The sequence below is a fragment of the Nymphaea colorata genome, chromosome 12 (assembly GCF_008831285.2).
Source record: "Nymphaea colorata isolate Beijing-Zhang1983 chromosome 12, ASM883128v2, whole genome shotgun sequence".
In the NCBI taxonomy this organism is placed as follows: Eukaryota; Viridiplantae; Streptophyta; class Magnoliopsida; order Nymphaeales; family Nymphaeaceae; genus Nymphaea; species Nymphaea colorata.
The window spans coordinates 4,066,235-4,091,931 of NC_045149.1; the positions used below are offsets into that span (position 1 = coordinate 4,066,235).

At 37.8% G+C, this 25,697-nt stretch overlaps 2 protein-coding genes across 6 annotated transcripts; one reads left to right on the top strand and one right to left on the bottom strand.

Moving 5' to 3' along the window:
• Positions 1-1,101: 1,101 nt before the first annotated feature.
• LOC116265992 (WAT1-related protein At2g39510-like) lies at positions 1,102-8,096 on the top strand. The gene is made up of 8 exons (XM_031647022.2): positions 1,102-1,211; positions 1,442-1,675; positions 1,914-1,976; positions 2,113-2,229; positions 4,352-4,580; positions 5,868-6,026; positions 6,150-6,301; positions 7,709-8,096. Exons 1-8 carry the CDS (start codon positions 1,117-1,119, stop codon positions 7,887-7,889), a joined length of 1,230 nt encoding a protein of 409 aa, XP_031502882.1. The 5' UTR covers positions 1,102-1,116; the 3' UTR covers positions 7,890-8,096.
• Positions 8,097-8,451: 355 nt separating this feature from the next.
• LOC116265991 (methyl-CpG-binding domain protein 4-like protein) lies at positions 8,452-12,055 on the bottom strand. 5 transcript variants are annotated; one of them, XM_031647021.2, is made up of 7 exons: positions 11,822-12,055; positions 10,480-11,503; positions 9,916-10,112; positions 9,590-9,747; positions 9,268-9,452; positions 9,026-9,148; positions 8,452-8,927 (listed from the first exon to the last, which is right to left on the bottom strand). In XM_031647021.2, the coding sequence occupies exons 2-4, from the start codon at positions 11,455-11,457 to the stop codon at positions 9,600-9,602; spliced, it is 1,323 nt and encodes a 440-aa protein (XP_031502881.1). In that variant the 5' UTR covers positions 11,458-11,503; positions 11,822-12,055; the 3' UTR covers positions 8,452-8,927; positions 9,026-9,148; positions 9,268-9,452; positions 9,590-9,599. The 5 variants fall into 5 exon arrangements, with proteins under 5 accessions (XP_031502881.1, XP_049936888.1, XP_049936886.1 ...); XM_050080931.1 differs by having other exon boundaries at positions 10,480-11,515; XM_050080929.1 differs by having other exon boundaries at positions 8,452-8,580; positions 8,682-8,927; positions 10,480-12,055.
• Positions 12,056-25,697: the final 13,642 nt, after the last annotated feature.

The following is a 25,697-nucleotide window of genomic DNA, read 5'->3' on the forward strand; positions in this document are numbered from 1 at the left end:
TATTTTTAACAACCGTTTGGATGCTTTCACCAAATGGATTTTTGAGAGAGAGATACAAATCATCCCCTACAAGGTTTGTGTGTGTGAGAGAGAGAGAGAGAGAGAGAATGGAATAGCTTGGTATGACCATCCAAAAGGTTCTGCAACATTTCAGCCAATATTTTTCACATCTGGCATATTTTTCACATCCGACACCATAGATCATCCAATAACATCCAAGCGTCTTAGGTTGAAATAAGTTTGGCATTATCTTATCTATGGCGCCTTTGACAGCAAGGCGTCGTGCACCACGCGTAGGCACTTGCTATCGTCATCTAAATGTTTAGTTATTTGAATCCAAGCACCGCGAATTAAGGACAAAAAATGCAGCGTTTGATTGCTACACGAATGCACATAAGTGGCCGACCGGACAGATCGACTATCAGAGACACGGTAGCTCAGCAATACCAAAAAGAATTGACATCCATTTCATCATATATATGATCATAGTCTCTGAAAAAGTCTTGTTCATCATCCCTATTGTATGCTTCTCGAATATATGCAACTTTGGAAGATACTTTCCAATGGGGAAAAAAAAAAAGGCAACTTAAATGGGTCTCCAACGGTTCGTACAATAGGAACGAATTGGGTCCAATCTACCGGAAGTTACTCGAATAATCAATCAAGCATATTTGCCTCGTTTAGCTCCAGAAAATAAAACAAGCAAAACGGTAAAGAAGAAAATTAGAAATAAAACTTCAACGAATGAGCGAAAATTTAACTTAACACAACCCAGGCAAGCTGAGAGGCACTCGTCTTATAACGAATTCATTAGATTTCTTTACGTAATTGTGCAGTATATACGTATGAGGTGGTATTTCTTTAGATTTCTTTTATACCTGTTTCAGTTGTCGCGATCGGTTGTCTCGCTTACCTTGTGCATAATGCCTTTTAATTAATGCCTTCCGCATTAAATTTTGCTTCCACATTACAATGTTGATTAATTTATTATCTTTCCATATTACTGATCGATCTCTGTCATCATGTTGAGGATCTTTCAGATTCCTCACCGTTCAAGTGTTCTCCTGAGAACAGCATCAGCGAATCGCACGTCTGCCTCACCTTTCCAACCGACAGATGTTCCCAATTATTTTTGTGCTCGAAAGCTTTGCAAGAGCCCATTGTCTAGGGGCAGCAAGATCATGCACGTTGCGAATATTCTTCTTCTTAGTGTAAGACACGCCAGAGTAGTCTAGCTGCAAGCCCTGGCTTCGGATTCTCCACTGCCGTTAAATTCCGTGGCTGTTTCTCGTTTTGTCTTTCCGAATATATATTACATGCCCAGCCATTTGCATGAATAGTTGCTGATGGATGGAGAATATTGTGACCTCGCATCACAACATCCAGGCAGACAATATCTATATATATTCCCATTTACTACTCGATTTGCTTGCTCATGTAGAGAAGTCACAGCTCAAATTGAAGAGGGGAGAGAGATGGGGAGTTCAGGATGCGGGGCTGCTACCAAGAGGTTCAGGCCACACATATTGATGGTTTCGACGCAGCTAGGCTACACGTTTCTCTACATCATCACTCAAGACGCTTTCAGTCAAGGGCTGAATCCCCATGTCTCCGTGACCTACAGGAACGTCGCAGCATTTTTTGTAATGCTGCCGTTTGCCTATTTCCTTGAGCGGTATTTCTACTGTGCTTTCCATTCTCTTAATTTAATGTTGAAGCAGCTTAATTTGAACAGTTAAAGGGTATTTGATGATAAGAAGATTAACATAGTCTTTTATAAATTAATATGTCTTATAGCAGATTTACACTGCATTCTGTACTGTATTAGTGTAGCTGTAACCTAATGGCCCCTTTACTTGTCTTTCTTGTTCACGTGTTTGGTGTTCTCAAATGATTCCATGTTTCTTGTGCAGGAAAACGCGACCCAATTTAACAATAGTTCTGTTTTTAGAGTTATTCGTTCTCTCTCTTATTGGGTAAATGAATCATCCACACAATCTTTCGATTAAACATGAAAAAGATCTCACGTTGTTGTACAAAAGTACGTACATGCTGTTTGAATTTTTTTTTTCATTTTCAATTTTGTTAATTTCAAATTACATCATGTGGCAGGGTGAGTTTGTCGCCGAATATGTACTTTGCGAGCCTGAGATATACTTCTCCAACGTTCGTTGCTTCCATGGTTAACACTATAGCTTCTATGACCTTCATCATTGCAGTTGTGACTCGGTAAGTACATCATGGTCTGGACAAGCAGCCAGCGTTTCACCGTAACTCAAAAAGTGACCGTCGTAAATTTAGAATGTGGCTGGCTACCTCTTAATTAATCTTTAAAGCTGACAACATAGGCATACTATTTGACTATCTCTCCTCTCTCTTTCATATATATATATATATATATATATATATATATATATATATATATATATATATATATATATATATATATAAGAAAATTAATTGGGTGTCAACTTATTTTTTATGGTCATCTAATTCATTGCGATGAAAGGTTGAGAAAAAAACAAGGAAAAATCTTTTTCTTTTTATTTTTCTCTCATCTACGGTGATACCATGACCCATGGTACCAAGAGTCAAAAGAAATCACATTGTGTCTTTCACTTAATGTGCACATCCTGTCCTTTAAAAGGGAATTGAGGAAAAGATAGGTATATAGCAAAAAAGACATTTTTTTATTAAAATAAACTAAATTGATTTTATCTTTTCCATATTTCAATATTTATTTTTATTTTTAATAAAAATTCTAAATTGCCACAAAATCAAGCTTGCACCGATGTTGTAACATTTTGAAGGTTTAGGAGACAGATGCATGTAAAATTTTATGAATCACATGGGAAAGCAACTGTGCCTCGGCGCTAGTGCATCCCTCATGTTAGTTGTTGTGACTTGAGGAAAGCCGGCTAAATTTTTGCAAGGTCATTTGCCAACAACTTAGGTAAATCTGTTGATGTTTGAAAAATGGGTTGTCGAAATTAATTTATTAAACAACTATGGTAAACGATCGTCAAGTTGTCCATATTTGATATTGTCCTTAGTTATGGCAAGGAAAGGCATTATATATATAGGCGTTTACCATTTTAAAACTATAAAGTTAAATGTTGTGCACTTTCTTATCAGGCTTCGACTTGAAAAACTTCTTCCCTTCATGAATAATAGTAATAATAACAACAATAATAATAATAAAGGAGAACTAGCTACCAGCCTCCTTTATTCAACCAGATTGACCTTTTAACGTGCGACTACAGTGATAGGCAAATTAACTGCACGATTAGCCAACAATATTTGTCAGGAAACCTATGTCTATTGCTAAAAATTAAATTGGGAACTATGTGTCCATTGTTGGAATTCTGACAGAAACTTCGTTCCATGCACAGAAATTTATCTAACAAAGAGGAACATGACTTAGTTTACTTGTATGAGACTTATTTCTGGACTTTCATCATTTCCTCTGCATGCCTCATCTAACTAGCTAGTGTGGGCATATAAAGCAGCCCATAAAACTTATTGTCTCAATTTCATGGGAACATTCAGTTCAAACTGGCATGCAACTGAATCTATTTACACTAACAGATATGATTGTAAAGTGTTCAATATATTGTCTTCGGGCCTTCAAGTTCTCTTAATTAGATGCAACCTGTCTTACTCGTATCTGATTTCTCATACATTCCAACACCGATTTTCTTTGAATGGCAAGGGTGTAGGCCAGTCCCCCGGCCCACTTCCTTCCTCTTGCCTGGCCAAGTAGCAGAGCTAAAAAATTTTGGTTGAAGGCAGGGGCAGAGCCAATATTTTTTTTAAGGGGCGAGCCAAACAGTTTAACCTCAGATCCAAGTATGGTCAAACTGAACCTGAATCTAAAAAATACATTGTACAATTAAAATTTTTTAATTTTTTCAATATATTTTTTTGTTAATTAGTTGGGATGGGGCCATGGCCTAGGTGACCCCCATTGATTGAGGGGCACTAATCGATCTCTTGCTTAGGAGCATGAGTAATCGTAGGGCACTGACATATGGTGTGGACACCACATGTAGTTTGACCTAGTTGAACCTAGCTCCAGCTTAATCACAATGCAAGATTTTAAGGGCTAGTGTGGGCAGTCACCCAAACCAGTCACACAGTAGCTCCTCTACTGGCCTGACCCCATGGGTATGGGGATGTGTGGGCTAAACTGACTAGTTAAGAGGTTTGACTTTTATTAGGAGTCGAATTAAGGACCAATCTGTCCAGTTATGTCAAACCCCTCGCAATATGCACATTTGAATAATAATGATATGAAGCTATCCAATTACAATCCTACTGTTCACTGGTTGGCTGCTTGCTATACGTGTAGAATGGAGAAACTGGACGTAACAAGCAGAAGAGGAGCAGCAAAGGTGGTTGGCACGGTAGCATCGTTGGGTGGAGCAATGATAATGTCGCTCTACAAGGGCCAAGCCATCAAGAGGCTATGGGGAGCGCTGCTTTCTATACCAGGCACCACAGTCCACGAGGACTGGGTTAAAGGCTCCATCCTCACAATAGCAAGCTGCTTCGCCTGGGCCGTGTGGTTTGTCATGCAGGTATATATTTATATATATCTCTCTATCGATCTCTAATTCATCCTTGCACAACAATATTTTAGTTTACTCTAGCTCTCCAATATGTAAAAGTCAGTTTATTGTCACGACATACAGCTTTTTAAAACTCAATATCTCACACTCAATATTTCCTCCATTGTCTTTCTCCCTCCCTCTAAACAATTGCCGACAATTAAAGGAAAAGAGATGCCTCTCTCACATATTCCAGCAAATGAAAAGGGCGACTAGTCAATTGCGCGTATAAACAGACAAAAAAGTGCAGTAAAAATGAAGGTTGTTCCTTTAGAACATTTTAACTACATATTGGTACTATCCAATCGTGAGCGGCTGGTTGATGCAGTTATACTATTAAATACTTCATTCAATATAAAACAGCCCGAAGCTGCGAATCATAAAAGATTTTATACCTGTTGTACATGATCCTTGGCATCACAGTTACAGTCTGCGGTACCAAACTGGGAGATAATAATACAAAAATAATTAACCCTTAGAGGCCCCAGCATATATAAATAATCAAATGTCTGAAAACACCAATATGTGAATAAAGGAAATTTTAGGGGACCATATGGACAGCTGACCACACCTGCCACATGTAGAAATTGCCAATCACAAAAGGTCAGGTTGGTTTAAAATTAATAGCCTAAATGACATGTTACGTTTTATTTTAACGGGCAAAGCACATAAAGTGGTGTCGTACAAAAGGTGATTCAAGTCAACTCCAAGGCTTAGTATAGCTTGTCCGGTAGGTGTTCATTCACCTGGAGGTATAGTATAGTTTGTCGACAAGTGTTCACGTGGAAGAGGTATAGTCAAATTCAATTTTTGTGGGTGCGTTAATGTTTTTGTACTGTAAATGGTGAGATTGCGACACTCTAATTGATTGATATATTATACCTTACTCAGGTCCCAACATAGCACGAGACCCCACGAGGGTTGAGGGAATGACGAGAGTATTGGAGCCTTTTTTAGAGCAATGGGTTGTTAAGCTCCAGTTCATTCAGAAAACCAATTCCAGTTCATTCAAAAAAGCAATTCCAGTTCATTCAAAAAAGCAACTCAAGTCCTTGTTCTTTGCTTTTTCTCCTTTCGTTCTTTGTTACTTTCTCTTACGTTCCAAGAACATCCTACCTATGGGGGTTGAGAGAGGCTCCTAAAGAGTGTTTCTCCTGAAGTGCAATGCGCTAGAAGCCTTTCGTACAAGATCAAATTTTACCTAATTAAATAGTTCATGGCCATTAAACTCGAGTTGGCTCTTCCGGGGAATTGCAGGCCAGCACGCTGAAGCGGTATCCTGCACAGCTCTCACTGACCACATGGATGTCCTTCTTTGGAGCTGCACAGTCTGCGGTCTATACAGCTTTCATTGAGCAGAAGCCGCAGGCTTGGATGATTGGTTTCAACATCAACTTCTGGGCCATCATCTATGGGGTTAGTCTTAAAGATCTCATTGTACAGGATCTTTTAGTCTTCAGAAATTGACAACACTAATGACGTCCTTATTAACATATTTGGCTGACGGATTTTCAATTTCATGAAAATGTCTTACTGCAGGGCGTCGTAATTTCAGGCCTTGTGACCTTCGTTCAGCTGTGGTGCACGGAGAAAAAGGGGCCAGTCTTTGTCACCATGTTCAATCCACTTTGCACCGTGCTGGTGGCCTTAACAGCATACGCGCTTCTAGGCCAGGACTTGAACACCGGAAGGTATTGGAATCTCACAAATTTTTTTGCGTGATGATGCAAATTCATGAATTATTCTCATGATATTACGAAACAGAATCAAATGCAACCAACTTTGTAAATTATAGGATATAGTTCCACTAACATGGAAAAGAAGGAATGATTAGCTAGCGACGATGCGGACTCCTATGGCTGTTGGTCTCTAGGTTATGCCCTGGGCATTAATCTTAGGTACAGTTAAGTTAATTTGGATGACACCCTTTAAAAAGAAAAAAAAAAAGGACGGTCTTTTCTAGAAATCAGGCTTTATGAAAAATGTTTTTCTAAATAGTTTCTAAGAACTGGCCTGCGTACTTGAGTAACAAGGCATGAACTTAGGAGAGAAACTTAGGAGAGGCCGGGACGGGAGATAGCCTTTTCAGGCCCTTCTCGCAATGAGTTTTATCTAAATTGAGTTTTTGAGAATCCCAGTGTTATTAATGTCACTCAAACGTGCCTCAAAATCAGGTTTTGGAGGTGTTTTGCCTTTAAAACCCACGGCTTGAAGGCTTGAAAATAAGAACACTCTGTTAGTGTTTCATGAATCTACTTTTATTTTTGGAAAAAATGCATATACTTATATTGTGTTTTTGTTATTATTAAATGTGTCCCTTCATAGGCCGTTTGACAGATATTCCCAATATCTGTGGGTATCCCTTGAACCTATTCCTAAGATTGGGACATATTCATGCAACAATAGTTTATGTTTCATGAGTCTACCTCAATTTTTGGAGCATGTTCATAGAACACGGACAAAGTGTCCCTGTGCCAAACAACATCTTAAAGGCTGTTTGCCAAAAGTAAAGTAACACATGCATTGCTACTGTTTTATAAATATGCATGGAACACTTGTTGCAATGTCATATGAATTTACTCTATTTTTAGGGATAGTTTAGCTTCTTGGGACATTAATAGAATGTTGCTGATACCAAACAGCTCCTTAGTATTTTAAGCTATCGTGCGATGCTCTACACATGCTAAGTAATTTGTTAAGGCTCAACGTCTTGGCTCATTTTTGTCCCATGTGGAAAACATATTGATTCAAATCGCTGAAATTTGGGGCCTGCATGATGGTTAATTTTTCTGAAAATTTTTCTGGAAAATATTCCGCACATCTCAGTTTCAAGTGCTGATTTTTATCAAACAGAGTATGTACATATCTCATAATAATACTTTTAAAAAGAAAAACAGTTACCCAAATCGGGCATGTAGATTATGCTAGTGCTGGAATGCTACCTTACCAGAGGTTAAAAGAGAAATTTAATTCCCAACCACCCCTGCCGTTGTGGCCGGCACTCACTCTTATCGCCGAAGAAATTATATAGCAAATTAATCACCAGCCCGACTCGTGTTTGTTGTTCCAGTCGATTAATCAGGCTATAAGTTTTGCAGTGTTGTAGGAGGAACCATTGTCATTGTTGGTCTTTACTTGGTGCTATGGGGGAAGGAAGAGGATCAACAGGCAAATGACGAGGAGCTGCTGCCGCAGTTTGACTCCAAACTTCCTGCATCGACAAAGAATGGTCACATGCAAGAGCAGAATTTAAATGAGGAGAAGGTTTCCAAGGAATAGCCAGACATTTAGGATCAACTGTAAACGACCAGGAAAAAGAATACAAGAAAAACATGTCCTCCTTGACGTTCTGCGATACCATTTCTTTTTCCTTTTTTACTTTTTAAGTCTTCTGCAGTAGGAAACAGTAATTATGCAACATGTAATAAAGCAGATGCCTGCCTTCCAACAAAATGCGTTGGAACTTTAATGAACTTCCTTTCTGCATGCTCGAGATTATTATGGTGTTTTTACCGTTTAAAATTTTTAGCCGGCCGACTTTACGAATATGTGCAGAAGCTCTTCCCAGCTTCCCAGCCAATGTACCCAACTGTAATAATGAAATGAACAAGATTGAGAAAAAAAAAATATCCATTGCGTCTGTGGCTTTATTACATTTGTTTAATCAACGATTATTAGATTTTATAAAAATGGGTTATCCGATGGTTTTAAATTCATCAGAATATGAAATCCAACTATCAGATTTTTGCACTGTTTTTCCAGCCTTACAATTTAGATATTCTCGACTTTATAGTTAGGTTCATTGAAAAAAAAAAAAAATCCTTGCGACATCTTATAATACTTCAACTATCAACAACCGAACGAGTCCATTAATCCTTAGCAAATGTATAAAAAACACAAAACCCAGGATTAACAAGTATAGATTGTCACTGCCGCCTCGGACGGTGCCTAATATTCACAACCCGGGGACCTACACCAATATAATAACCAGTTTATTAAAAAAACAAGTTAGCAATAACGAATCAATGATAGCACACCCTTATGACGATAAGAATATGTTCTGGGCATCACCAGATATGGATTTCAAATATGAAACTGTTAACGCGCGATCCACGACCCAAAAAATGAAGCCTTAACTTTCCCCAGCTCCACAATTTGTCCATTTTCAGGTTTTTCAGCGGTTTGGGAACCTTATTCGGAATAGTTCATAATGATAGGTCTGCATCCAGATAAATTTCTGAACTGAGCTCATTGAAATTTCTGATCCTGTGCCGTTCTCTCATTTGATTCGTTCCCTCGCTCCTACAACCAAGAAGCCTGCGACGTTCAAAATATCACGAGGAAGTTGGACAGTAAATAAACCACATAGATGACTAAGCCCCAATGAGAAAATTTTGCAGTAGCACACCTCATACCTGCTTCCCCAGTTGATAAAGCTAATAGCAGCAAACGTTTCAGATCAGACAACAGCTATTAATGCCTGTTAAGCTTACATATAACCATGTCAGGTTTAGGCTTGGCATCGCTTTCTGTTTTCTCTGCATATACAAGTTAGGCAATCACATTCATTGAGGGAATAGAAAATTTTAGATAAATATTAGTTTTAGACATCGAAAGCAAATTGTTCTTTTGAAGTTATAAGAAGGTTGATTTGTACCTCCAAGCCCTGTAACATGTTACAGCAAATGTTGATAACAATACCAAACAATAACACCAGGAAAATCTAAGGATCACGAGCGGCCTTCTTGAAATTCTGTAACCTGCTGTAAATAGCCACAAAGTCTGCCACGGCTTCCCCTATCTGTTATAAACTCTAGCGAAGCAATGTGGAATGATAAGCAGCTGCAAAGCAACAGAAATGGGAAAAAGGAAGAAAAAAAAAAGGCCAAGTCAATGGAGAGAGTATTGCATGAGATGAAAACGTATATAGACTATATTCTAATTTCAACGTTCTTGAGTTAAAGAATTCATGGAGCTACATATTTCTGTTCATGCGGGCACAACTGAATCTTGAACAGGCAGATCCGTTGAGTGAAATTTCCAGAGGAAGTCCCAATATTTGTTTAGCATGTGGTCATCGGGACGAACATCCATCCACCTTCCTGTACAAAATATCGCATATGCATCGGCTGCATACCTGCAGAGAAATTCTCCCAGTTAGTGACTAAAAGAATCAATCGTCCTCATTACTGAAGCGTCCATGGTGAAGATGTTTTGAGTTTAATTCCTCAAAATCCACAGGTCATATATTCTACTTAAACTAAATTTCTAGACCTAAGTACCGTTCATTAAATATGCTACATACTTCCCAATGCCATGTAGTTCCGTCACGTGGGTCCATCCCGTGGTTGCATATTCAAAAGAAAAGCGTTGAAGTATCTCTGCCCGTTTCTTCTGCAAGCCAAGAGATTGTGTCACTCTTTCTATTTCACGAGCACGAGTTGACATCATTGTCAAAGGGTCAGGACAGAGATCGAACAGATCCTCTATAACTCTCTTTGTCTGCAAGACGCAAACAAATAATGAGATTGAGTTAGTACACATGAAAGTAAACAGGAACAGAGCTTCTTATAAAATAGTCTGTCTACAACACTGAGACAGATTAGCACAAGTTCGTAGCATGAAAATGGAACCCATAATTCTCTGCATTTCTTCTGACAATCTGAATAAATGTACAAAGCAGCTGAATGAACAATTACAGATGTTATTAACTAATTACTAAGTTACAGATGCTATTGATTCACCAGTAAACTATGTTCGTCCCGGGAGTGACATCATTAGCAAATGTCCAAGGTTTTTCACAATAATAAATCAAACTTTTAAGGCATTCATGGAACGCAAGATACAACGAGGCGATTCCTAAGTGAACCTGAGTGCCGGACGTATGATTGAGGCAGATGCAGATAACTAACACTTTCCATGGGTCATCGTAATATTGTTCTTGCATAAGACAAAATGGGGAGGGAGGCGGGACCCAGTTGTTGTCTGACGTCCTCCTTTTATAAGCATCCATAGTCTTTTGTTTCTTCGTTAGCACAAAAGACTTAACTCGTCTTCTTTTGATATTGCTATCCTTAACTACTTCTGGAAAAGGTGATGGCTGTGAAGGTGGTGCTGCTGATGATGTTGTGGAGCTTCTCCTTTTCCCACCCTTTTTGGAACCTTCATTTTCTTCAACTCTGCTGAAGTACGGAGAGACGATCCGGATTTGACTATCACTGGCTCTCTTGGACGGAGTTGACATGCCAACGTTCCCACTTCTCCCCTTCGGTTTTTTCTTGTTGCTCCCAACCGTTTTCTTCGCTTCTTTGATTCTTTCACAATGTGGAGACATCCTTCCGACGAGAGATCCTGCAGCGCTGTCGGCAGATGTTGATGGCAATACACCGAAGTCTTCAGGGCTGCCTTGATTTGCTGCCACCCTTCCTGTCTCCATCTTTCTCTTCGCAACTCCCTTCCCAGCTTCACTGCAGTTCACCTTTTTGCTGCAATTAACATCTGGGGAAACCAAATCACCAATCTCCATAGGCAATCTTTTCTGAATTTTGAAATTCCCTGTTAAGGGTGCTCCGAGTTCCTCCACCCTTCTTCTTTTCGGTGAATTCGCCATAGCGCGGGAGAAGTACGGAGAAACAACGATCGGTGGAGGAGGCGGTTGGCTCGAGTTTTTTGTTCTTCTTCTTCTTTCTCTCCTGCCATTTCCATCACCACCCTTCTCACCCATCGCCTTCTTCTTCTTATAATTTTCCTTCTCTTTGGTTCCTTCTTCTGCGTGAGAGAAATAGCGAGAGAACACTTTAGCCCGCTTCTCACAGACAATTCCCTCCTTTTGAGGTATTGCCCGCATCTTTCCTCTTTACCCGTCAAAGCCGGTGCGTGAGAGTAGATTGTACCTGTCAAAGCCGCTTCGTGAAAGTGAGCAAGGGTAAGAGGCGAAGGAGAGGCAACGAAAGGGTAAGGGGAAGGCGAAGAAAAACGAGGGAGGAGGGCGGGTTTTGAAAGCGCCATCTCCTCGAGCGACAGACGGAAAATCCATCGCCAAAGCAACTCTCCACCCTTCTCCGCCGTTCCCCACCACCGTCCAACTCACTGACTATAGGAAGGTAGAGAGAGATACGGGGGGAGCGAGGCGCGTACCTTGAGAGAGAGACAGACAGAAACAGAGACAGAGACAGACAGAAACAGAGACAGAGACAGAGACAGAGAGTAACCCAAAGGCTTCTACAGCTGCTGCTCCGCTGCTCGGATGGTGGTCTGCTGCCGAGGGGGAGGAGGATACCACCGCTGCTCTGCGCTGATGTGCTCTTCGTTGATGGGCACCGCGACGATGCCCTAACGGGCAAACACATAAACACCCGGAAGTGAAGAGAAGTCGGTCCGTTTGAGGCGCAACCCTTTCCAGTTTCCAACGAAAAGTCTTCGTTTCCTGTTCTCTCTTCGCGGGATTTTTTTTTGTTCCCCGTTTGTTAGATGGAGCGGATTGTTTTAATCACCCTCAAGCGGGCTCCTCGTCAATTTAATTTCATGCAATTTTTCCGTTTTACTTCAAAGGGCCCGGAAAGAAATTTTTAGAAATATTTTTAAGGAAAAATAGAACCCAAAAGTTGGTGCCTATTCCAGTTAGGTTGTGTGTTTGATAGGGTTGAAAAATGTTTTCTGAAAAGTTATTTCTTAGTTTGATGGAACGGGAAGAAATTGAAAATGTGAAGACATGCAAGACCTAAAAAAATTGTGGCGAAGGTTGCCAGTTCATATCGACTAAAGCCAAGGCAAACTAAATGCGTTAAATATATTACGGGCACATCTGAGTACAGAGAGACTGAGCATTATCTTTTGAAACATGAAAACATCCTGTTTAACAGACAGAGAGATGATAAGAGAACAAGTGCAGATACGTAAGTAGATTTTAACAGACAGAGAGACCAATTGATATACCATTGGCTTTTGAACTTCTGGTAGAGGATGTGCACCATAGGTATCATCATCTGCAATTGAGTAAACCCAGCTTGTAGCTGAGTCCAGGACTTAGCTATAGGCTCTCAACCAGCCAACAGCCAACTGTTCCCTGCTCTTTTATAATCCAATCAAGTGATAAAAATTTTCCTCCCCGCACACAATACAAAATCTCTAGCTCAAGCAGCCCAATAGACTTGATCTTTATGAGCAATATTCTTTGTTAAGGATCATGGTCCACAATTTCCAATGACTGCAAGACGTACCATGAACCCACAAAGAGTTAACCATTTTCACCATGCTCCCATAAGAAATTCAGTTTACTGGGAATTTTGGAAACATTGAAATGCTAAATGTTAGATGAAATAGAACATTAAAAAATTGCATGATCTGAAGATTCTTCATGAACTTTAGAAAACAAACATAAGAGCAACCATATACAGCTCTCACATGAAACATCTATAAAAAATTCTGGCAAAAGTAATCCATACTAAGCTTGTCTTTAGCTAAATATAACAATTGTAGGAGGGATGACATACTCACCCATTCTGGTTGGGACAGTTTACACTAGTTTGTCAACCGTTCTCCAAGTAGATGAAATGTTTGGCAACATTGAATTAGTGAATATCAGAAAACCAGATAGAAGCAACAATGAAAATATAGACATCAACAAGAAACTTACGTAAGTGTTGACAAAAGCATCCAAACACTATTCTACATAAAACTACAATAACATGTTCTTGTAAAGACCCAACAGGAAATATATACTCCTAGATATCGATGAATTTGTGGTTGACATTCTTCCCAACAGTTAGATATGCCGCTTGAATGATTCTCGAACACGACATAATACTTATGTCGAGGCATCATACTTGATTACCTATGAACATAAGCATAAACATCACATTTTAACAGATATTAAAGTGTGATGAGCTTATATTAATCTTACAATAACTAACAATTGTAAAACATAAACAAAACAAACATATGAATAAATAATCATCATCTTCACAATAGAAAATGTGTGTGATAAGTTACCACACGCTTACAATTTTGAAAATCTATGATCATTTGAGATGTTATTGAAGTGTGTAGGTCATTATTGGATTCTTGATGAACACTTTGTGTTGCACTTCCATGTTTGGTTAAAAACGGTGTACCCTCATTTGCATCGTAAGATGGACCTTCATCAAGATCAAATTGTTTTGCATGAGGATTATGGTCTAAAATGAAATTGTGTAGAACACACGCGGCTAACACAATTGCAACTTGTTTACGATAAAGAAATGACATTTGTGCTTTGGTGCAGGGAACCATCCTTTTAATAAACCAAAAGCTCGTTCAATAGTTGTTCTTAACGATGAATGACGATGATTAAACAATTCCTCTGCAGTGGTAGTATGTCGTGCCCCCCGTGCGTTAAGTTCAGAGAGATGGTATCGATGACCTCGATATGGAGTTAGTAAACCATGTATGTTTGGATATGCTCCACCGAGATAGTATTTCCCTACACAGTACAGTTATTAAGAGTTTTAACATTAAATAAATAGTAAGCTAAGACATTCACAACAGTCTATTAGTTGTTTAAGAAGGAGTAAATATTGTGTTCACCTATAGGTATGACAAAAGGGTCGATGTCATTATCTAGTGTATTGTATAATACTCTTGAATATGTCGAATTGCCTTCCCAACCCATAAAAAGATAGTGGAATCGCATGTTGAATCCAACTACAGCGAAGATATTGTATGAAAGAGTTCCTTTTCTATTATGATACCTTGATTGTTTTGTTGTATGTACACAGACCAGTATGTGAGTGGCATCTATAGCTCCTAAGCAATCCTACGTACAGTGGAAAATGTTAGTTGCACTGTAATTTTACAATGTAATATGTGATCATGAATTAGCTTACCTTAAAATATGGATAGGAACGAGGATTGAGGTGGATTTTGGATGGAGTGTCATTCTTCAATTGGCTGATGTATTACTTTCCCAATTGACATAGTGCAGGTAGGATAATGGTGACGTACTTGCTAATTGTTTGACCTGACTGTTGGAACGTGTTTTGACATGCACGATTGTGCTCATTATGGCCAACAATGAGTAGAAACATAGCAACTTGTTTCTCAATGCTGATTTCCTGACCATCTTCTACTAAATTTTTCTCTTGTAAGATATTACATATTGTAATAAATGAGTAGTGATCCATGCGCAGTAAGTCCAAGCAGTTTCTTGAATGGCCATTAATGACATTATCAATGAATTGACTACCAACATTTCTATATGGGTGAACAATTCGCCTACATCGATAAAGGCATCTAAAAAATATGAGAACAAAAACAAACATCACTTTCATCATAGCATTTTCTCTTCCCTCATCTGACAACATGACTGCAGCACTAGGTAACGCAGACAAAAGGTCTTAACATAAGTAACATGTTTTGAATTGTATAGAAGTTAGAACCAACACAACATTGAATTACAAAGATACCTGAAACATATGCTACTTACTATTGATAATTGATATTTTCAAGCAACCAAGGCACATATTCATCGGGGTTAAGGTTCAGGAAAGTGAGCAGCCTATCTCCATGCTTCATTAGTGTCAAGGCTCTTCTATGCAAGCTCCTATCAATCTCTCCTGAATTGAGCATTTCACGTAATATGAGTGCACATTTGTTGTTTGTTTGTGCTCTAGATGTGTTTGTCATTGTTTGAAAACTATTGACTATGTCATGCAATAACATTCGATAGTCCTCGTCAATTGTACTTAATCTTACTCTTTTGTTGGATGACTGTAGTAGGCTGTGAATCTTGTTGGTGATGGTATAGGAGCATTATTGTTCAACACTTGTGTGAAGGATACATTTTCATCAACATTCATCCCCAAATCATTGGTATGAGTTATAGGGTTCTCAGGAATAGGATTAGTCATCATGTATGAAGTACAATTATAACTGCCATGACCTGTGGCAGTTGACTTGCCATACACTTCATGTAACTCCTCATAGTGCTTCTATTTTTTCCATCCTTTGAATTTGCGCCTGACTGGGAATTTTTGCAATTTGGTTCTTAGTCACATATGTTAGAACTAGTAATTGACATGATGATGAATTTCATCAACTAAATGTTCTCATACTTACCTGAATGTAGACAGCCCAAACTTCATTATCAACATCTACACACTTGTTTGTTGGGTCCCAACCAAACCCGCTTGTTGCCCAAACCAAACCCGCTTGTTGCCAAAATTTGCTTGCATATATTGTCGTCTGCTTTTGTACCCTTCAACTTGTTCTTAATTTTTTCTATTGTGAATTCTTGCCCAAGCTTTTCCATCATCTTTTGTTCAATTGCCTTATAAGATTTTCCCTTTAATTGTCGCCTGACTTCATGCCAGGTAATCGTGATTGCTGAATGAGAAGATGTATAAGATATTATAGTTGAGCATCACTCCGTATGAGACTTTCATTTCTTGGGTTGCTTGAACCTTCCATAACTACTACAATACAATTCCAAGAAGATAGTATGCATGAATAATAAGTAGATACAAGAATCTTCCTAAAAATCACATACCATAAAACAAATGTTCATACATATGTGCTTTATCTTATAAAGTGAACAAACTTTTAAATCACTGTAACTGTTTTCTCTTAACTATTGATAGTAAAATAGCTTGTGAAATAAGAAATATATTAGGTAGAGGAATCAACTGCATTTTCTTAACTATTGAATCAACTTGTTGCCTCCTTCGCATTGTCGATCCAAAATATTCAAATTCTAGTAAAATTTAGTAATGCAAATAGAAAAAACAATACAGTTAGTGAGAGACGAATATACTTTTATCTCAATCTTAATTGATAATGTTTACGAACAATGAGATCGTTGGATGACAAAGCATGAAACCCACAAAGCAGCCATGCCGCCAAGACAATAAGCCAGTCTACAAAATCAAATCAATGTTATCATATTCATCAAATAGACACCACAAAACGTGTACATTTGCTTATGAATTGTAACTGCTCAACCTCAACAATTACAATCCTCTTGAGCTCTGAGAGTTCTTGCTCATAAAGGAGACGATGACATTCATTATGGGTTCATAATAATATCTTCTAGGTTTAAACAGGACATCAACTGGTTTCATGCACCACAATTTCAAAGAAGTTAGAAACGAAATGGGTAATCATCTGCAACCAAATCTGCTATTTTCTTAATATTTTCCAGCATCCATATGACCTTTGGATTAAGTAAAACATAATCGACTAAATGTGAAACTTCAAAAATCCATGATTACAGACTATTCGATTACCCTACAAGCAAAATTTCATGAAAAAACAATGCCAAACTAAAGGCCTAAAATCTGGGTACATAGCAGACACGAATGGTTTTCGTAGGATTAGTGAGAAAAAAAAGTTCATGCTCTCTTTCTAAGCAAGAAAAACTAGACGGAGAAAAGCCAAATGAAAGGCCCAAAATTTGGGTTCATATTTGATGCCAATCCAACTTATGCTAGAAAAAATAAATACAATCCTATGAATCGACCTACTATCTGTTGTGCCAAATGGAGAGAAGATGATAAACAACAATTGGGAAAAGGGTGAAAAAGAGGACGCCCTTACCCCGACGAGAAGCTACTGCTGGGCTGCACCGAACACTACAGTTGGGCTGTTCGTAGGCTAAAAATGATAAACGGTGTTGGGAAAAGGGCAAGAAAGAGGAGTAGGGCTGAGATCAGGGAAAAGGCAAATACGAAACAATGAGAGAGAGAGAGAGAGAGAGAGAGAGAGAGAGAGAGAGAGAGAGAAGCAGCCTATGCCCAACCTCGACAGAGATGCGAAAGAGTCCCTGCTATGGAGAGCTACCGTTCCTACTGTGGAAGAGCTACTACGAAGGGGAGAAGAGAGGCTGAGGAGATGCTATGAAGAGTCGGCCATTTCAACTTTCAACCCTCAAGGGGAAATAATGGGGCAGAGAGAGAGAGAGAGAGAGAGAGAGAGAGAGAGAGAGAGAGAGAGAGAGAGAGAGAGAGAGAGAGAGAGAGAGATCAATAGCAACAAAGTTACTTCCACAATCGCCGGTTGTTTGAGGGTCTTGCAGGGTGCTGCTTGCCTTGCGGCTGCGCAACATGAGCAATCAATGAACAGGGATGAGATGGGGTGCGACAGTGATGCAACTTATCTCTGCTGTCGAGTGCCGATAAATAGCGATAATGGAAACCCCAAAGTGAAGCAACCCGCGCTACGCACCAATGTCATCAACCCCGGCAGCAGACGCACAACGGCCAAAACCCCCTCTCCGAGCTTGTGAGACAGTGAAGCCCTAACGCCCTGTTTGGTTAGAGGGAAAAGGAGGAAAAGGAAGGGATTGAGCAATCCCTCCTTTGTTTGGTTGACTAATTAGAAAGGAAGAAAAGAGAGAAAGTTTGTTTGGCTGCGAGGGGAGGGAAAGGAAAGGGAGGAAAATGAAAGGAGAGTGTAGTGTAAATCCAATCCCTCCAAATTGAAGGGATTGGGAAGGAAAGGAAAGGAAAGGGATGGATTGAGCATTCCCTTCTTTTCCCTTCCCCTTCTTTTACCTTCCCTTTCCCTCCCTTTCCCTCCCTCCCTTTCCCTCCAACCAAACAGGGCGTAATGGACAGTATTACATTTTCGAAAATGTTTTTCCACTCTCGAGGGTGGAAAGGAATTTTCGGAATAATAATTTCGGAAATTCAATGGCCACATTTTGAGTCCCTTGTTTGATGGGGAGAATTAAAAAAAAAATGATTTTTTTTCCTAACATTACAATACATTTCAATGCTATCAAACGTCCCCTAAAGAAAAAAGTCATTTTGCACGGAAATTTGGAAGATTTCTTTTACCAAACTACCCGTCTTTCTTTGGAACCACAAATATGTTTCTAAGTCCAAATTGTTTTTTTTATCTAACTCTATGTATATTTTAGACTTTTGGAGCAGCAAGGTGGTTCACACATAAGGATATGAAGTTTGTATCCTATGGTTATTGTCATGCTCCGATGTTTTACTCTTCTGAACTGTAAACAATGACAAGTGTGATATTTGAGTTGAAGGATGTACTATAGATCGTTAACACCAGAGGAAGACCACAACCTTGCTAGTAATCAATAGGAGTTTGGGGATTTTGCCCTGCTGCTATTTTACCATGTAACATGGAAGTTGAAGTCAGAGATGAGAAGAAGGAAGCAGCAAATTAAGAATCAATGCAAGAAATACCCTCAATCGCAAAGGTTCACAAAGAGGTGTCTACTGAAAGAAAACTTGTTGTTTAATCTGTTCAGCAGGATGATCAATTCCAGAATATTACTTCAGCAAATGCTATGGTTTTGAAGGAAAAAACACCATGTATGCCTGTACTTTGTGTTTTCCTCAATAGTATGAAATTTGTGCCATCCATAAATTGTTTCTGTTAATCCTGCTTTCAATAATCTTAAGCATGAATTAGATTTATGCCATGTATTTACTAGTCCACTTGGTTTCAACAAAAACCAAAGCAGCCAGGAGGCATGTGAAATTGCCTATAGCTTAGGTCAAGTTTCCCCTTATATCATTAGAAGATATGTAGGGGAAGCATGGCAGAGCAAAAAACTCATGGGGTTTACATCCTTATCTGAAAAAGCCAAAGGCCAGCAATTGGAAGAATTCTTTATTTTAAAGCTAAAAAAAGTGAACATATTTGTGAGGTTGCCACTAATCTAAACGGAATGCAATCAGTGGGAAGTATTGATGGGATCTATGAAAGAAGGAGACGAAAAATGAAGACCCTATAGTTGAAGTAGAATGTATGGCTTGCAAGAATTCATGAGGGGAAGAAGAATGCAATCAGTGGGAAGTATTGATGGGATCTATGAAAAGAAGAAGACAAAAATAAAGACCCTATAGTTGAAGTAGAATGTATGGTTTGCAACATAATTGTACATTTGATTAGCATGGTAGTTGTTTTGGAAGATAATTTTGGTAGTTTGATGGAAAGTTGATTAAAATGAAAGAGTATGGTTCATCAAACGGAAAATTCATGCAATGGACATATCAATAAGTGGACTTTTAATACAACACCTACTAGAAGTAGAAAGAACGGTGGGGATGATGCATGGTGGAGGATTGCAACAAACGTTACAAGATAATAAAAAAGAAAATGATTGAAGAGTTTGGGTTTGCGTTCATGAAAGAAAAAATAAGAAATAAGTTAAAACTTGCAAACGTACCATGATGGCTTGGAAAAAAAATTTAAACACAAGTGGCTTTGGATGGTATCCTACTTCAAAGGGCTTTGAAATAGATGATCAAGTATGGACAAATTACATAATTGTAAGTCATACATGATTGTTTGCGTAATTATTTGTGTAAGTACTATTTTGCTACAACCGCATGATTGTGGGTGTTGTTGTAGAATATCTAGCTAGGCAGAAATTCAAAAATACTAAACAATGAAATATTTTGAAGATCTGGCTATCATATATGGAGATTCAAGCACCACTGACAACAACACGCATACGAATCCAGCTTGTTTGGTAATTAGGTGTTGATGGACGTGGACCTAATGACATTCAGTCATGGGAGTTTACCAAAAGATGTTATTGGGAGATAGTTTTTGTCAATTACGGAAGAAGGCACTATCTTATCCCTAATATTTTTACTTTTATTGGGTTGATTAGCATATCTGTTCTGATTAATTTTACTTTATTCATTGCTGACCATTTTCTTAATTTTACTTTTTTCATTGTGTGGTATAGTCTACAACTTGATAATTTTTTTTATTGTATTCTCTATTTCTGAATGATGTGGCTTTCTTTTCTATGAAATATAAACCAGTCTTGACATCTCTATTTTCAAAGTTAATGATAATAACTATACAAAAAATGTACCATTGATATGTAGTCAGTGTCCATGTTTTAGGTTCCAAGAAATGAGAATTTAAACAGGAATTACTATGGTTGAAATTTAACCATGGGTGCATAGAAATGCAACCTACATAGAAACCCAAATGGTTAATCTTAGTTATTTGAATTTTCATTTTGATCTTATGTCTTTAGCTCATGTTGATCAAAATTGAGAGGGTAGAAATCCAATCATGTACCTTACTTTCCAAGTTAAGATGTTTATGCCCTTTGATGATTACACATAAGCCTGGGCATCGAGCTGGCCCGGCCCAATAAGGAGTCGGGCTCAGACCGGCCCGACAACTGAAACCGGGCCCGAGCCTAGCCTGAGAATTAAAACCCAAGCCTGAACCCGGCCCGGGCCAGGCCCGATTAAATTAAAAAATATATGTTATATTTATATTTATATAAAATAATACATAAATATAATTAATCTAATAAAATATTATAATTATATATAGAAATTAATAAAATAAATATTTAAAAAATTATCAAACTTACTTGGGCCGGCCCGATAAATTATTGGGCGGTCCGATGCCCTTTTATTCTGGGCCCGGGCCCAAGTCAGGCCGAGTACCGGGTACCCGCCGGCGGGCCGACCCAGTGCACAGGCTTAATGACACACACATAAACATACTCACACACACACACACACACACACACACACACACACACATATATATATATATATATATATATATATATTATGCCGTCACGTAAGGTTTACTCAATGATGCATCTGATATTCATACTTATATCTTATTTAATTACTCAAAGGACAATCCTACTTGATGAACATAAATGGTTGACATAATTGTATAGGCAACAACAAGCATACAAATCCAGCTTGTTTGACAATTAGGTGCTGATGGACGTGACATTTTGTCAAGGGAGTTTACCAAAAGATGTTAAATGATGAAAGTTTATATAGTTCTCTTTCTAACCGTAATCTCCGGCAATTGATCGAGCTCTCTATTGTGCTCTTCAACAATTCTGCTCTAACCATCACCAACTCCTTCCCCTTCAACAATTCAAATGGGAAAAATAAGAAAGGAGACCTTGATTATTGAACGTCATGATAGATAATGTCAAGGGCCTAATGAAGGTTATGTTTTCAAATATTGAAGTGATGTCAGTATAATACTTTAACATAAACAATTTCTATCAAAACATTACATTCCTGTACACACAAACATAGATTTATCTTGAATGATGATGAAAACTCAAAAAAGTTATGAAATAACAATGGTGTAGCAAGATGTAAGTTGTCAAATATTGTGCCACTTTTTTAATAGGTTGGCCCATCGGGTTTCTAGTTATCTCGTGCTTTGAGACATTTCTTAAGTTTGTAGTAGCCAAAGCTCAAGTGATGTCACGTGTATTCCTACTCGAAGGGCCTACAAGTACATTAAATGAGGTTTATACTTATGAACTACAACATGGTGATATACAAATGACTAAATTCTTTCATATCCGTTACGAGGAGGACATGCATCAGTTGTCTGCTCTTCACTGCCAATATAACCATTACGTCTGTTTCAACTATTCACATAAAATTACAACAAGAAACAAATATGTACAAAATGGATTCATAAAATGGATTTGTATAATGCAAGGACATAAAAAGATATAATCACAAAAATTACAATATTGCATGTTCTTCATCCCTAAGCCAACAGATATCATTGTCTTCATTGATAGGTTGATTATTTGACGAGTTCTGTATATCTATATCATACTCTGTCATATGTCCCAATATGTCATACAAGTCTCTTGGTTTTGTTTTAATTGCAACATGACAATTGTTGTCTACTAGTTCCTCTACATAAAAAACTTGTAGACATTGAGATTCTAAAATAAATGATTAGTCCTTCATACATCTATAGTTAATATTAAAATGTGATCCCAAATTCGTAAACTTTAATGCCCATCTAACGTGTAGTCAAGACATCATACCATTCACATTTGAATAACATATGCTTTAGTCCCTCATAGTAACTGACCTCCATTACATCTGTGATGTATTCATAGTATTCGACTTCACCAACATTAGGAGTTTGTGCATTTACAAGAACACTACTATTCTGGCATTTCATGTTTATATCCTTATCCTTTTTATATGAGATCTCACATTTTGTGATGCCAAAGAATGCAAGACCCATGTTGAATGTTGTATGCCCATGCAAAACCAATGTTGTATCTCTGTTTGCTTGTTGGTTCTTTTCTTCTCAATTGGATGCAGAAGTAGCAGAACTCATTGGGGTGTTGAAAATTGAATAGCTGCTACTTAATGAACTTGAACTTCCTACCAATAACTGAAGGATGGGAACTTGAAAGGGTCCAGAGCTAGAAAACAAGCTGCAGCACCTTGAGTGGAAGGCTGAGACAGACTGTGTACACGTAAAGTTGGATGGACTCTTCTAGTAGTAGCTTCTCTCTTTGTTGTTTCCCTTCTAAAGACTTCAAGAAATGGATCATTTTCAGCCCCTCTGAGTCGTCGGTTAGCAAGATAAGTAGTATTCATAGACTCAATATGTAAATGAAGAGCCTCTACTTGGCAATGAAGACAGTTGCAGCAAATGTATTTACAATAATAAAGAAGAAACTATATGGATGCTAAAATTTCTGATTTTGAAGCAATTACAATGACAATTAGATGTACATAAATATCCTAAATAACATAATTGTGGTAAAACCGCAATGAAAAACATGTTATTTACGTTGGCAGCAATGCTATGATCTCGCCTTTCGTCACTAACATCCTCAAGATACTGATTTCTTTAGATCCAACCTTTGGTAAATGTGGGCAGACAATGTATTCTAGCAAAGCATGACCATGGAGCGGTCTTATCTAGTCTCGTTCACACAACCAAGGAACCCACTGCTGTCAATTGTTTACATGTGAAGCTTGTAGAAGCAAGAAACTGAAGTTGGCACATGCTATTATCACTTGTTTAGAAAAATTCAGTTCTTCAACATTTAGTTGCTTCTTTTTCATTTCAATGGAAAGCCACATAAATCGTGAAGAAAAGAAATAGAATAAATATGATACAACTATTTTATTTAACACTATCAGAAAGTTCAATTGATAACCAGAGGTTGAATCACAAAAAATGAAAAAAAAATCCGAACCTCCAAATGCTTAGCCATGTAATTTGCATTCAAATTAGTCAGTTTTCAAGCTTCCATAATTGGATACCGTCATTGCAATGTATGTATAGGAAATGAGTAATATTAGGCCTCATCTCCATGGTGCTGCAGAGATGGTACTAGGAGGCTGAGCTTGTTCAAATTCAACCCTCCAAGTCCTTATGCTGGTATGAGGTAAAACACAATTGGCAGATAAAGGATGCATATAATGGACTAGAACTGAAGTATGAGCGCGTCATGCCTCAAACAACATATTAGTTGTGCCCCATGATATTCAAGTGCACGATGCTGAATTAATGATTCTAGTGCAAGCAAATTCTTTGTTCATATTGCTGGATAAGGACAATCTGCAAACTTCACCATCACTATTCAAACATATTCAAGTAAAAGCTGAAAAATCAGCTCAAAAGTTTAAGTACCAGCCAAGGTTAGGCACCATGAACTGAAAACAAATCAATAACACAAAATCATGTGATTGATTACAAAAGTGTAGAATGATATTTGGGTTCAAACTATTAAGAACAACTTAAAACAATAGATAGTTAAATTGAAAAATCAAATGTAACTTTTCTTATTTTCTCAACTAAGCACTAATCTTACTATCCATCTTTTATGATTGTCCACATGTTGTTATATATATATATATGTGTGTGTGTGTGTGTATGTTGAATGCAAAAATGGGAAAGGGAGAAAAGTGACAGGGATGTCCTCCTTGATATCTAAGTTTTCCTTGAAAACTGAAAAGCAACAAATAGTCAAGCTAGAGGTGGTTCTCCAAAGGAAGAAATATGGTGCTTATGAATTGTCAGTTGTAGATGAGAAGTGGATATGAGCTTCTTGGAGCATAAAGAAATGGAGAACTGTACAAAGAAGTTAACACAAACCTAAGTGACAATTAACAATGTAGTCAACCAAACTAAGAGGTAGGTGTTCTTAAACATTCGACGAAGGTGAGCACGTCATCGAATTTGCATCGTCAAAATTGTTATTTGACAAATCTTGAAAGAATGGATGTAAAAAAATAGGAAAACAGTTCAACAACTATAGATATGATAAATGTAACGACCAGCCCAGTCCTACACTAAGCCCAAACTCTTAGTGCATGTCATTTGAAGAACCAAACATGAAGGAAGCAAGTGCTCTCAATCACATAAAAAGTAAAAGTAGACAATAGCAAGTACCTTTCATCCTTTGGATGCTATAATTCAAGAAGACTGTCCTTAATGAAGCATTCATAGCAATTTTTGTAAATCTGAATACTCTCAATGACATAAAAAGAAAGAGAACACAAAAGTGAAGCTACTCTCCTGCTTCAGGCTACTAAAGATCAATGCATATTTAAACATGTAACTACACAGGATAGTTCTCATTAAGATCAATCTTGAAAAACAAAAACATGTGAAGTTTGTTCATCTTCAAAGAATGTTGTGCTGGTGTAGTAAATATCAGAGATTCAATGGCAGCTATAAACGTATAAACAATGGGGAGAGAGATAGATTGAGATAAGTACCAAAAAACTATTAAGAAAAACATATTTACAATTATAGTTAGAATTTTCCAACAAACCAACAAAAAAGATCCACACTTCTTTGAGCCCCTAAAAAGTAAACATAAAAAGAAAAGATACATTAGACTAATGAAGAATATAGTTCTTGAATAATCACATGTTTTACTATACTGAATGCTTACCAATTAGTTCCCCGATGATGGATTCTTTCTAATAATTTCCTTGAGCATCTTCACTTGCTCTTCCAATTGGTGTATCATATCTACTTGATTTTCTTGCATCTTCACTTGCTCTTCCTATTATTGTATCGTATTGGCTTGATCACCTTGCTCTTGAATATTCTGTTATTTGATTTAGCATTGTATTTTGTGCCATTAATTCACTTTTACTTGGAGAAGCATAAAAATATGTGGATGGTTTAACTCCCATCTCGTATGCACACACTCATCCATATTGGTCTAGCCCCATAAATTGTGACAATATATCTATTGGATATGGATCATCTCTAACACCTTTAGGTAATTGATCTCTTGGTTCATTGATTCGATTCTACAAATCAATGTAACAGACTATAACATGTTTA

What these genes read in the sequence shown, in the direction of transcription:
- LOC116265991 (XM_031647021.2), bottom strand. Translation starts at nt 11,457, where the DNA reads ATGCGGGCAATACCTCAAAAGGAGGGAATTGTCTGTGAGAAGCGGGCT. An exon ending in ATCATACGTCCGGCACTCAG is followed by an intron (nt 10,113 to 10,479) that starts GTTCACTTAGGA and finishes TGCGTCTTGCAG; the next exon opens with ACAAAGAGAGTTATAGAGGA. An exon ending in GAACTACATGGCATTGGGAA is followed by an intron (nt 9,748 to 9,915) that starts GTATGTAGCATA and finishes ATTTCTCTGCAG; the next exon opens with GTATGCAGCCGATGCATATG.
- LOC116265992 (XM_031647022.2), top strand. Translation starts at nt 1,117, where the DNA reads ATGTTCCCAATTATTTTTGTGCTCGAAAGCTTTGCAAGAGCCCATTGT. An exon ending in CGAATATTCTTCTTCTTAGT is followed by an intron (nt 1,212 to 1,441) that starts GTAAGACACGCC and finishes TTGCTCATGTAG; the next exon opens with AGAAGTCACAGCTCAAATTG. An exon ending in CCGTGTGGTTTGTCATGCAG is followed by an intron (nt 4,581 to 5,867) that starts GTATATATTTAT and finishes GGGGAATTGCAG; the next exon opens with GCCAGCACGCTGAAGCGGTA.